Genomic DNA, 13683 nt, shown 5'->3' on the forward strand with positions numbered 1-13683 from the left:
CGAGAATTAAAATGTATTGACACATGACAGCAATATAAGTCAAGAGCAACAACAGAGCTTCCTCTTTTAAATGCAATGAAGCAAGGAGAGAACCGGGAGGATCAAGATGAAACTTGTGCTGGAGAACGATGAAGCAGGGAGAAGAAGAGAAGACGACCTGGAAGATCCTTTAAGATGAATTATCTGAAAAGAAAGAGAAACATTAGAAGGGCTCTTTGCGAAGAAAGAGTGCATATTGTAAACAACAAAAAGAATAAAACAATGTAGATATTCAATCAAATATAAGAATATAAACAAATATACCGTCCAAGGGAGGGACGGGTGGGATAATGTTAGCCTCCGTGTCTTTAATGAAATCCAGATTCTCTGGTCATGTTAATAGGAGAATCGCAATTTCATTACAAGACATGAGGCTACATTATGCATGTTGGTAGCCTTGAAGAACAACGTTGGATAAATGTTCAATAGGTTTACAATAATGATGAGCAAAGGTGGAAGCATTGGACCAGTCAGCAGCTTTAAGGATAACATCTAACTTACCACCAGACCAGAAGGACTTGCTGGCCATAGCACCTCTGAGGGAGTGAGCCTGACATTTTGAAAGGTCAATGCCAGCAAAACTCATAGCTAACTTAACCCATCTGGCAATTGAACAGGAAGAGATAGGTTTAAAAGGTTTGACAAAAGAAATGAGAAGTTGATTGGCACTAGGAGGGCGAAGGTATTTCATTCTGGAATCGTATTCTTTCATACAATCAACAACACAAAGTTTTTTGCAGTAGTCAAAGTGAGGGTAAAAGATAGAATCTGACATGGTTTTAGTTCTCCTAAGGATTTCAAACTTAACACCAAACATGTCATAACATCTATTAGAAATATCTAAAGATTTATTATCAGATAGTCTACGACAAGAAATTAAACATAAAAGAGAAGCAAGTTTAATGGAAAGACATTTCCTGTTAAGAAGAGAGTTATCAGGCCAAGACCAAAAAAGGTCGAGCATAAGTTTAACATCCCACAAAGATTGGTATTTAGGCCTAGGAGGTCTTTTAAGCCTAATACTTTTTAAAACTCTACAAATAATAACATTCTTACCTACTGTCTTACCATTGACAAGAGAATGTCCAGCGGAGATAGCGGATCTACAACAATTAATGGATCTATAGGAGAGGCCATTGTCGAAAAGTTGAACAAGAAAATTAGCTATATTGACGATAGGTGCCTCCACAGGACCCAAGTTCCTCTCCATGCACCAACGAAACCATTTTCTCCAAATGTTATTGTATCTATAGTGGGTCCCTGGAGAGTGAGAGCTGACAACGAAAGTCCAGACAACTCGTTAGATTGCCTGACACTTTCCAAGCAAGAAGGTTCAAACTCCCTGAAATTACCAGGTGGTGATCTTCTCCGTTTGCGTTTGAAACCAGACCTTGCATTAAAGGAATCAGGAAGGAAATGTCGCACGACAGTTCCAAAGTTGTGGGGAACCACGCCTGAGAAGGCCAGAAGGGAGTTATCAGGACCAGGGTGCACTGGTCCTGTCTTACCTTCTGAAGAACCCTCTGAATCATGGCGAATGGGGTAAAGGCGTAAGGTTGCAGAAGGGACCATGGTTAGAGAAAGGCGTTCACAGCAAGTGCGCCCGGATCCGGCATCCAGCTAAAGTAATGGGGCAGTTGGAAAGTCAATCTGCTGGCAAAAAGGTCCACATCGAAGAGGCCCCAAAAATGAAACAGAGAATTTAAAACATTTACGTTGAGTTTCCAATTGCTGAAATCTTGAAGGAATCTTGAATTCTAATCTGCGGAAAGATTCGATTTTCCGGGGAGATATTCCGCCTTCAAAGAAATTTTGTGTTCCAAATAGAACATCCAAAGTTTCTTGGCCAAGTCAGAGAGGTCTGCTGACCTCGTCCCTCCAAGGCGGTTGATATAAGAGACTGCGGAGATGTTGTCCATCTTTAAAACAACGGATCTGCCCTGAAGAGAGTGTTTGAAACTCATTAGGGCATAAAGACCGGCAGTCAACTCTAAAAAGTTTATATGGTGAGAGGACTCCGTCTGAGACCAGACGCCACCTGTGTCTTGGTTGAGGAGGCGTGCTCCCCAAACATGAAGGCTGGCATTTGATTCCAAGACAAAGTCTGGAGTCGAACCGAAGATAGCTCTTCCGTTCCACGCATCCAAATTGTCCAGCCACTAAGAGAGTTCCAACCTCGCTTGTTGATCCAAGGTTACAAGGTCCTCGTACCACAGCCCGGACCTGAGGGCATTGGCTTTTACTCTCTGGAGGGCACGATAGTTGAAAGGTCAGGGGAAGATGGCCTGAATTGAGGAAGAGAGTAAACCCAGACGTCTGGCCGATTCTCGAAGAGTGAGGGATTGCTGTCTTAGAGCAAACTTGATCTCTTTCCGAATCTTGGCGATCTTCTTGTTGGGAAGCAGGAGGAGACATTTCGAGGTGTCTACGGTGAAACCTAGGAACTCTAGAGATTTTGAAGAGGTAAGAAAGGATTTTTCCCGGTTTATAATGAAGCCAAGATCCTCTATCAGATTCATGGCGATCATGAGATCTTCCAAGAGTTGAGAGTGAGACTGAGACATAATGAGAATGTCGCCTAGATAGATAATGATGCGGATCCCTTTCGCTCTCAAGAGAGAGACAATTGTCCTTGTGATCTTGGTGAAACACCAAGGAGCGGATGAAAGCCCGAAAGGGAGGGCTTGAAACTGAAAAAGGCGATTGTCCCATATGAATTGAAGGAAGGGCTGATGATCTTCTGCCATAGGGATGGTAAAATATGCGTCTTTTAGATCCAGCTTGACCAGCCAATCTCCCTGAAGGAGAAGGTCCCTGAGGAGGGGGATCCCTTCCATTTTGAAGCGTCTGTACACTAGGTATTTGTTTACCTCTTGAAGATTCATAACTGGTCTCCACCCTTTTTCCTTCTTTTGGACTAAGAAAAGCGTGCTTACAAATCTCTTTTGAGACCAAGGAACCTCGATAATAGCCTCTTTTTGAAGCATAGAGAAAATTTCCTGTTTGACAATTTCTAGGTGTTCCAATGGAAGAACCAAGGGGTTGGGTGTATGTGTTTGAAAAGGGATATTCACAAAATCTATTCTGAACCCTTGAACTGTCTCGAGAACCCACGGGTCTTGAGTTACGGATTTCCAAACGTGATAGAAGTGTTTGAGTCTTCCCCCGACCCTTGGAAGGGAAGAGGAGAGAGAAGGACTTACTTGGAGGGTTGCTGTTCAGAGTTCCTCGGGATGAGAAGCCTCTGCCGCGAGAACCTCTGCCTCTCTGGGGGTAGAATTGTCGGTTGGAGGGGTAGAAGCCTCTGCCCATAGCACCTCTGCCTCTACTGGATGAGAAGGGGCGGTAGTTTCCGCGGCCAGAAGAACGGCCCCTTCTTCCGGCCTGACCAAAAAAATTACAACTGAAGACACGCCTCATGTTATTTTGAGCCTTATCTAGGGCAATGAAAGTGGAAACGTACTTCCCTATAGTTTTAATCATATCCTCACTGAAGAGGAGAGCCTTTGGTTTGTTAAAGGTTCCTTTTCGGCAAGGTCACCCAGTTTAGGATTAATTTTGTTGAGGATGGTTTTCCTCCTTTCAATATTAAGGCCTGAATTAGCATTGCCAAGCAAAACGATTGCTCTTGGGCTCCAGCCTCTAATTAGGTTAGTGTCGAGGGGAGAATTGGAGATATAAGATTCCTCAGCCAAATCGAGAATCTTAGTAAGGGGCCCGAGAACATCAAGAGACGATCCTGACAACTTTTGAGAGCTCGCTCAAGTCAGTATCTAGATTGGGGGTCTGGCAGACCTTGTCTTCAATGCAGGGTCTCAGGCATTCGGATCTTAGGGCATTACGTGTCTCTCTTTCCAGAGAATTTCTTAGCCATCTGGTAATACATTTAGAGACATGATCGTGGGGAAACCATTTAGAAATATTAGGGTGGGAGGTGCTGTCGGGAGAAAACATTTTGCCACCCAAAGGGTCAAAAATGGCATCCTTAGGAGGGGCAGAAGAGTCGGACTCTGAATGGATATTAAAATCCATGTCGTTCAGATCTTGGTCATCCAGGTCAAAGATGAACTCATCACAAGGATCGTTGAAGACTTCGTCTTCGTCTGAGTCGGTACCAGCATCATCACATGCACTATTAAAATTTGTGTCGCTAGGGACACCAGCCAGGTTCGTGCCACCAAGAACACCCATCCTACTCGGGTCGCGAGGGACACCAGTAACTTTTGAGGTGCGGGGGCCTCCCATAGAGCGCGAGGTGCTAGGACCTCCCAGGTCAAGTGAGGTACCGCGACCTCTAATAGTGTCTTCACAATGTTTGACTTTTTTAGTGTTTTTTAAGCATACAGCTTCAGGATCACGAGGAGTATGTTCATCATGTTCCTGTAAGAAGGGTCTCTTAGATGACATGACCTCCTTCAACCTGTCCATCATGCAGGACCTCATCTCTTTTTGTAGGAATATTTTAAAAGAGTCATTGGTATGGTTAGGGGAGCTAGCGATAGAGTCATCTGAATCCATGTCAGACATGACAGGTAGGTATAGTTAGGATCGAATAAAGTAAAAGGGAACAGGATTTTAGAAGGTCCAATTCTAGGAGCCTCTTATATTATTATTATATATTTTTATTTTTTATTTTTTAAAACTAACACCTAAACCCCGGGAGGGGTCAGGGTAGGGTGGGGTGCTGCACGTGAGGGTACCTATGGTACCCCCCTGCATGTGCATGTACAAGGTGTACATACACATGCAAAACTTGTATTTTTACATTGTGGTCGGTGCTGACACCCGCCGCAATACAAACATACAGGATGCGCCCACCAGTGTGGTGGGCTCATCCTAACTAATTTTGCGGGACCCCAGCACCTATGGTGGGCTGTCCCTTTTGCAGCAGCATCCGCCCGCCATCGTAATCGGCCCCTTCATTACTCATTTGAATATCAAGTATCAGAAAAGCACACCTATATGGCTACAGGTTAATAATCGCCTTGTTATACTTTTTTTTTTTTTTTTTTAACCCTCATCTGCCCAACTTACGTCCCTTAGATGCAGAGAAGACAACCCGACCAGCTCACTGCCATTGGGAGCAATTCCCTGGAGATTGAGCCGCTACACACCTAGGCTGAACTTTTTATGAGTTGGTGGGAACAACCATGCATCTTATTAACGATCTCAAGGCAACTTCGTGCCAGTAAAGCCAGTATGTAAATATCGAAATCGGGGCAGACCACAATACTGAACCATTGAGTAGGTGGGCTTAATCATCGGATCTTTGGGGGAAAAAAAGAGAGTGGAATCTTTGGAGAATTACTCACGGAGGAATAATATCAGAATCTTGAAAGTTCCAGAAGGAAAAGAGGGAGGTGAAATGAAAAAATGTGTTGCTTCCTTGCTTAAAGAGTCCCTGAACCTGGAGGAATCTGTTGAAGACCTGGAAAAAGACATTCAACGAGCTCACAGAGATCTGTTCCATTTAAAACAGGGGAGATCTAAACCAAGGAAGATCCTAGTCAACTTCCTAACCTATTCTGTTAAGGAGAAGATATTGAATTTAGCACTTAAATCTACAGCTCTAAAAGCTCCAGATTTCTCTTATGTTGTTAGGTCTGACCTGTCGAAAACTACCCTCGATAGACAATGGGAGTTAGGCCAGAAAATGGAGAAGGTTAGGGCTCTGGGAGCTACTGTCCAGATGAGGTTTCGTGCCTTCCTGAGGGTTATGTATAACAATAAAATGCATAACATCCATTCCCCACTGGAGGCAGATGAACTTCTGACATCTATTAGCAACCATCAACAGGGAAACATCTAGTGGAAGCTTTCAGACAAAATAGCAGGGAGACACAGAGATACAGAGATAAAAGACATGCTAGAAAAAAAAGGGGAAAAATAGAATAAATATACAAAAGAAGGGAGATTGAGGAAGTGGGATTTTCACAGATGTTTAAATATACACAAAAAAAAGGAAAATAGGGATGGGAAAAGAGGAAAAGGAAAAAGGAAAGAAAAAAAAATAATAATAATATATGCAAACAAATAAAAAGGGAAAAATTCTTAGAGCACTAACTCAGACTGGAAATTTTTGTGACAATTACCCACCTCTAGTTTTACTACTCTCTATAATTATGACGGTTTCCCCCTAAAAGTACTTATCTAGGTATGCCGGACTATATTTCACATATGTAACAGAGCTGGGCAAAGGGGAACTCCTTAGAGAGACAAATCTGGCACCAACGGCCAGATTAACCAAGGGGGGGGTTTCCAGGGAGGGGAGTGGGGGGGGGAGGGATAAAACGGTAAAATATCCTCATCGATCAGTCACCGTTCCACACTCACAAATCATACCAAATACATCTTTGTTTTGTTCAATTCGCATTGGGAGATGTAATTTTTATACTTACCTAATGAGTTGGGGTAGGGGTATGGACATTAGCTGAGGGGAATAAAATTCTTGTCATGGAATGTCAATGGCCTGCGTGTTAAGAGTAGGAGGTATAGAATATTGCAATATTTGAGGGACTCTCCAGCGCAGGTCATCGTCATTCAGGAAACACATCTTCAACACGAAGTGAGGGAAATGTTGAGTAAAATCAGATGGGTAGACTGTTTTATTTCTACCAACCATAATGCGAATATTCGTGGTATATTAATAATTTTCAAAAAGCAAATAAGAGCTCAGATTCTTGCCCATGAGGAAGACTTTAGTGGTAGGTGGCTATACGCTAAAGTTAGTCTAGAGGGCAGACCATATAATTTGGTTGGCTATTACGGTCCTAATCAGGATGATCCCTCATATCTGAATAAAATTCAGAGCCACCTCCTAACAACTCAAGGTCTAATAATCTGGATGGGAGACTTTAATTTGGTACTTGTTGAACTTTTTATGAGCACTCTTAAGAAGGCTGTCCAGCGCACTGTGCTAGAGGGACTTGAGCTCAAATCAGTTTTTCATTCTGCTCTTCGTGCCTACAAATCTGCCCCCTGTTCTACAACTGGTGAAAGCCCAGCCACCTTGATGTTTGGGAGAGGCTTGGCTACACAGGTGGCTCAGTGGACCACGGAAAGATCAATTGATGCCAATGCAATTCAACTAACTGATTCAGTTCACAAGTCCAAAATGAAGACTTATGCAGGCAAGCTTTGATGTGTTAGGGACTCTACGTTTCAGAAAGGGGATCATGTCCTTGTCAGGCAGCGGCAAAAACGCAAATCTGATGCTCCATTTGAGGCCAATCCATTGCAAGTTGTGCCTAGTAAGGGGCACATGGTTACTGCTTGCTGTCCAGTAAAGTCCATTACGAGGGATTTCTGACATTTCACGCACCTGCCTCAGAGTCAGTCGGTCCAAGACATCCAGAGTGAGAATATGTCATCAGAGGGCCAGGAGAGCCTCAAAACTGCCCCAGTGGCCGCATCACTGGTGCCTGCTGCAGTTGTTTCTCCTATGTCTCCTCTTCCTCACACCACGAGATCTGGAAGATTGGTTCAAGGGCCTCAATGACTCATTGAGGAACTATGATGTGTATTTTGTATTTTTTTATTTACCAAATGGGGAGATGAAGTGTCTTGTGTAACTTAGAAGGCCGGACCCTATGTCCCTAACAGACTCCGTAGTCTTGTGAGGTAAGTGACTGGGTGTGGTGAATAAAATTCATGATGCAGTACTTTGCAGTTACCGGTTACACTCTGAGAAATAAAGACGTGCAATACCGAACTCCATGTGTGGCATAATTAATTTACATGCTACCGGGCTGTGGAGGACGCTACAGTGAAGAACATCTATTTTAAGAAAGTGAGATGACAAACCTTCGGATTTTCTAGTTAGTGAACCAGTTTCCTCCTACTCTCTTGGTAGACCTCCTGATAGCAAGGTAGGCAGAGTGACCAGGAGCTAGAGCCAGAAAATTATACAGCAATCATAGACCTCATTCTCAGGCATAAGGGTAACCAATGTAAAACTAAACAGCAGCAGTGCTAGAAACCAAACGAGCAGCAGTTTGCAAAATAGGTTTCCAGGATGAAACTAAAGCAGATTAACGAACCCAAGCATCACTGTCCCCAGTCAATCTACACGGTGGAATCAGTAATACATGGCCATCACGTAGTCAACACTTCCTTTGTTGGCATGGAAATCAAGATGAGACTTAGCAGCAGGACTACTCTTTGAATTGATTTCAATACTGTTGATGTTTAGCACGAATTAAGCCACTGATTGCTGTCATAGAAAAGAGTCGTCAGAGGAATAAAGAAAAATAATAGCTGAGAAACAGATGTTGGCAAGAATTTGGCACTTGAACTGATCACATGGACTGTTGCTTGATTACTATGCCATATGTCAAAACGAGTAAATCTTCTTCAACGTGCTCATGCGAGCTTTTGTTCAGCTGATGTTCCTGCCCTGTTAATGATCTGTTTTTCTTAAATCGAGCGTCGTGTAGAGAGAGAGAGGTTTTATGGAAAGCTAGGAAAAGATATACTAAAAATTCTAAACAAATGAGGCTGGAGAAAAGCAAAGATGAGAATCATGAAATTAAATCTTGCATGGTTGATATACCTGAAAGGCCAGCAAGAAGCAGGCAGCAGCTTTTTGACTGAGCTCCAGTGCCTTGATCCTTGGTCCTCACCTTCAGGGAACTTTGTCCTATTGAATCCGATGCTGTGGAGTCTCCACTCCCCCTACCTCACACAATCTCATTGAACACTAAGGGCCTCATTAGGATGGCGGGCGGACTTTGCCCGCCTGCCATCCTCGTGGTAAATGGGACCGCCCACCATAAGGACGGGGGTCCCGCGGGGGGTATTAGGATGTGCCCGCCACAGTGGCGGGCACATCCTGTATTTTTAGTATTGTGGCGGGCGGTGCTCTCTGCACTGCCCGCCACAATACTATAAATGCTTTGCAGCATTTACATAAACAAAGCGGCAGGCACTGCGCGGTGCCTGCCGTTTTGTTTAAGTAAATGTGGGGGGGTACCACAAGTACCCCCCATGTGCATGTCCCCACCCTGCTTCACTTGGGGGGCCCGCAGGGGGCCCCCAGAGTGAACACCGCCTGCCTTTCTGTGGCGGCATTGCCGCCGCGGAAAAGCATGAAACACAGCCCATGTTAATATGGCTGGCGGTGTCTAATAGACACAGCCACCATATTAATCATTTTCCGCCCCGGCCGCAAGGCGACCAGGGCGGAAAACAGGCGGGCGGTGTTTTCTCCCGCTGCGGTCCCCCCCCGCCATTGTAACATGGCGGGGGGAATTCAGGGAAGGATGTCTGGCGGATTGCCTCCGCCAGGCTAGCGGTGGCCACTGCCAGCCTGGTGGAGGCAATCCGCCAGACATCCTAATGACCACCTAAGACATTAGTATCATTCAATATATTTCAGGCAGCAAAGAAGACTTCTGCCAGAGGTAGCGGGTCATGATAAATTGTAACAGATAAGTGGCAGGTTGAGGCCCTAAATCTCTCTTTTGAGGCGGGCAGACCCGCCATGCTCCTTCATCTTTGCACTATCATTTCAGCTCAGTAAAATATAAATTTTTATAACAGTGAAATCTTTGCATTGAGACGCAGAGCTATGCCAGTTTTCCATGGTATGTCAGCCTTGCATAATGTAAGGAATGAGTGGTCCAATCTATTAAATGCCTTTCATCTTTCACAAAGGGCAAGTTTTTTCTTGCCTTGCAACCTCTTTCCTTTAAAGGACAGGGATTACAATGACAGAGGCATAGTTCCCAATATTTGAAAAAAAAATCCAGGGACATTTTGCAGCACAGCTATAAATTACTTACTTCAAAATATACCACACCCACTGCCCCAAAGCTCCGCCCACTCAGCCCAACCCACATAATTAGCATAATTTAACTCTGTCTACTTATCATAGCGCAGATTATAGGGTCTATTCAATAAAGAGAGAATTGCAAGGAATTGAGACTGGAAATTCAAACTTAAAGGCCAAAGTAGCTGAGTTGGATACATTCTCCCACACAGCTGCATTGGAGAATTTTTCCAACTCGGCTTCTTTGGCCTAAAGTTTGAAATTCTCATCGCAATTCCCTGCAATTCTCTCCAAAGTGCAATTGCTGGGGCTGTCCTGGGATAGTGAATTACCCAGGGCATTCTCCAACTTGCTGGGACTGTCCCGGCAAAAATAGGACAGTTGGCAGCTATGCAGGGTTTCAGTACTGGAACTTCGCACATGCAGAAATTGTGGTTTACTTGCCCTTGTAGACTTTAGTAGCTGCATATGTTGCTGCCTTTTAAATAGTTATGAAGGAAGGTTTCAATAAATCCGTGTAACCGGGCTCTTTGGGCTGTGCTGGATTGATATAAATGCGGTACAAACGGGGGTGGTAATGGACGGAGAATCTGAACCAATCAAACACTCACACCCAGTCAAAAGATCTGGGTTTAATCCATCACCGTTCTTTAGCCCACACTGCCACCCCAGTTCAGCCGTGGCTATATGCAAATCAGTATGACCCTGTGCCTCATGGGAACAGTCCAGCCCGAACTGCCAAGCCATGCCTTCCCTGGACCGGAAACAAGCTTCCGAGGATCGGTTTCTGGCATTCCAGCCGTCTCCAGCCCGGCTTGCTTGAATCCAGTGGCAAAGTGAGCAAGGGACTCACGTCTGAGCATACCCTGCGACACTTATGGCAGCCAAAAGCGGTACAAAAGCGGGTGGTAATGGACGGAGCATCTGAACCAGTCAAACACTCACACCCAGTCAAAAGATCTGGGTTTAATCCATCACCGCTCTTTAGCCCACTCTGCCACCCCAGTTCAGACATGGCTATATGCAAATCAGTATGACCCTGTGCCTCATGGGAACAGTCCAGCCCGAACTGCCAAGCCATGCCTTCCCTGGACCGGAAACAAGCTTCCGAGGACCGGTTTCTGGCATTCCAGCCGTCTTCAGCCCGGCTTGCTTGAATCCAGTGGCAAAGTGAGCAATGGACTCACGTCTGAGCATACCCTGCGACACTTATGGCAGCCAAAAGCGGTACAAAAGGGGGTGGTAATGGACGGAGCATCTGAACCAATCAAACACTCACACCCAGTCAAAAGATCTGGGTTTAATCCATCACCGTTCTTTAGCCCCCTCTGCCACCCCAGTTCAGACATGATTATATGCAAATCAGTATGACCTAATATAAATGGGCAATAATTCTTGGTTCAACCAATGGCATCTCTCGAAATGATGTTAAAGGAGGGGCGCACACTACGGGCCACATATTAGACTGGTGGGGTCGCCTATAACAAATGTGAAGAATGTATGTATGTATATATATGTAGGTTTACATATATATATAAATATATACACACACATATATGTATATATACACACATATATGTATATTTTATATACATACATATGTTTATATGTTTGTTTTTATTTAGAAATGTATACACACACATTATATATTATATTAAACTGACCCATTTCTTCTCAATTCTTAATTTACTCATTGTCCCTTTCAACCTCTCTTCTCTTTCATTTTATTTCTATTTTCTGTCATTTCCACTTCAGTCATGTTCATATTCTCATTTTCTTTTTCTTTCAGTCGCTCCTACTAAAAGAAGGCGAAAGTGCAGTGGTTAAGATGCCCGATAATTGTGAAAATCATGTGGTAACTGGTGTAGAAGCACCGATTCCCTCATGTACTTCCGCATTCACATAACTCGTAAGGGGCCAATATTGCTCCATCCCGGAAGTGCGGGTATCTTTGGTATCCGTTCTTTCTGGGTGCAGGAGATCCAGGTAGCACACCTGCAATTCATGTAATCAGAGCCAGAGTAACTCCGCCTAATAATGACAGAGCAGGAAGGATGCATCACCCATTGCATATCTCCCTGTCTGGACTGCTAAGCTTTAAAGAAGAAAGACTAACCCCTGCTTTGTTACACTTTCTACAGGTCCCTTCTGTGCCAGCAGTATTCCGATGGAAACGCTCTACTCAATGAATGAGATCATGCTTAGCCCAGGCTATGCCCACGTCAAGAAAGACCCATCAGTTTGGACCCTGGCGACAAACACGACTCCGTTAGATCTTGGTCTATTTCATATTGACCGGTTTCAGGAAGTGCAGTTACAGATGTCTCCTACAAGCAGCAACCCTCAACAGCCCGAAGGAGGACAGCATTCGGCTACAAAGAACTCTACTTTACCTCAGACATTTATGCTTGGAGATGAAGCCAAGGGGTATTTTAAGGCAGAACCTCGGCTGATGATGGTGAGCACTGCAGCTGGCACTAACACGGACAATGATAGACCTGAGCAAAAGAAAGACTTGCTTATACCACTTTCTTCCACTTTGCCCATAAGTACAACATACAGATTCAAGGCACACAAATGCAAAGCACATGGTAACTTGCAGAGGATAGCTCAAATGTCTTTGGCAGTAAATGGAATGGATGAGGAACAAAACTCTGAGGGTACATCATATATAGACGAGAAGTACAAAGTCTCATCTGCCCAAAAAAGTCAAGTGGTGGTGCATGGTACCAAGAACAGTGAAACTGGCACCAGGACATGCAACACTTCTACACAGGTAGAAACAAATTGTCGCTCAGAACTTGACCCTCCAGAAGACCAGGAGACAGGGGGCACACAACACACGCACCAGCGAGTGACGCTGAGAACATGCATGCGCCGCCTGGTTGAGCTGGAGGAGCAGAAGGAGATGCAACTGCATGAGGAGGTGAAGATATTGGAGCAAAATCAGAAGGAGCTACTAGGGCAGCTGCAAGACTGGCGGCTGCAGTGCCAGGGCTGGCAGGCTGAGGAACAGGAAGCACGGAGAATAGACAGAGAGCGATGGGAGAGGCTCACCACCAGCTTTGAACATCTCGCAATAAGTGTAGCTTCTGCTGTGCATCCTCTTTCCCAGAAATTGACCAAGGCAACAAAAACAAGTAAGCCTTCTGCTTCCAAGAATTCACACCTGGGCCACAATAGATGTTGCCCCTCACGCCTCAAATGCTCTTCTAGTTTTCAGGCACATGAGGAAAGTTGCTGCAAAGTGTCTTCTCTGCGGAGTGCCTACGCACCACGTAGTCTATGTGGCTCAAGCCGGAACCTTCGTCAGGTGACCTCTTTAATGTGCACAGGGCAAGGCTGTCCTAGCGCTAGCAAGCAAAGACAGAGAGGCTTCTCTGCGCAGTGCCTTAGCAAAACACAGCACAGACCATCTTCTGTTTTGACCCAACCTCGGATAACACGGAAAGCTAGCAGCTCGAAGGCGGTTAGGAAAGACTTCATGTAAAACAGGTCCTTTTGGGTATGGAAAAAAGAAACATGAATAAAATGTCTGAAAGTTGTATCCTCCATTACTTGTGCTCTATATGTTGGCAAAGTACCTACAAGAAGAACTTATTTCATCTCAGGGGCTATCCAAATTATAATACAATGCCTGTGTAACCAGTATGTGTGTCAACCATTCATTCTTACACGCAGTGATGGAAATAGCTGAGATTTTGAACATTTACATGGTGGGGGAGCTGGGACCACTGGATTTTTCTATCTCTTCCTATAAGAAAATGTGCTGCTCTATGCTTTGTATTAAAAAAATAAGCATTAACCAGCTGTAATCCGCTAGAAAGGTGTGGTAAAACGAGCAATATGATTGAAAACCACATCTCAGTAAACAG

At 44.5% G+C, this 13683-nt stretch overlaps 1 protein-coding gene across 1 annotated transcript in view; it reads left to right on the forward strand.

Moving 5' to 3' along the window:
• The window catches only part of LOC147729836 (uncharacterized), a 102072-nt gene extending 88774 nt beyond the window's left edge, over positions 1 to 13298 (forward strand). Inside the window, exon 2 of the mRNA XM_086954036.1 lies at positions 11950 to 13298. Coding sequence (XP_086810162.1) covers positions 11976 to 13298 — 1323 coding nt within the window. The 5' untranslated portion in view covers positions 11950 to 11975. The remainder of the gene's footprint in view (positions 1 to 11949) is intronic.
• The last annotated feature ends 385 nt before the right edge of the window (positions 13299 to 13683 follow it).

This window comes from Lissotriton vulgaris, chromosome 2_1 (genome assembly GCF_964263255.1).
Source record: "Lissotriton vulgaris chromosome 2_1, aLisVul1.2, whole genome shotgun sequence".
In the NCBI taxonomy this organism is placed as follows: Eukaryota; Metazoa; Chordata; class Amphibia; order Caudata; family Salamandridae; genus Lissotriton; species Lissotriton vulgaris.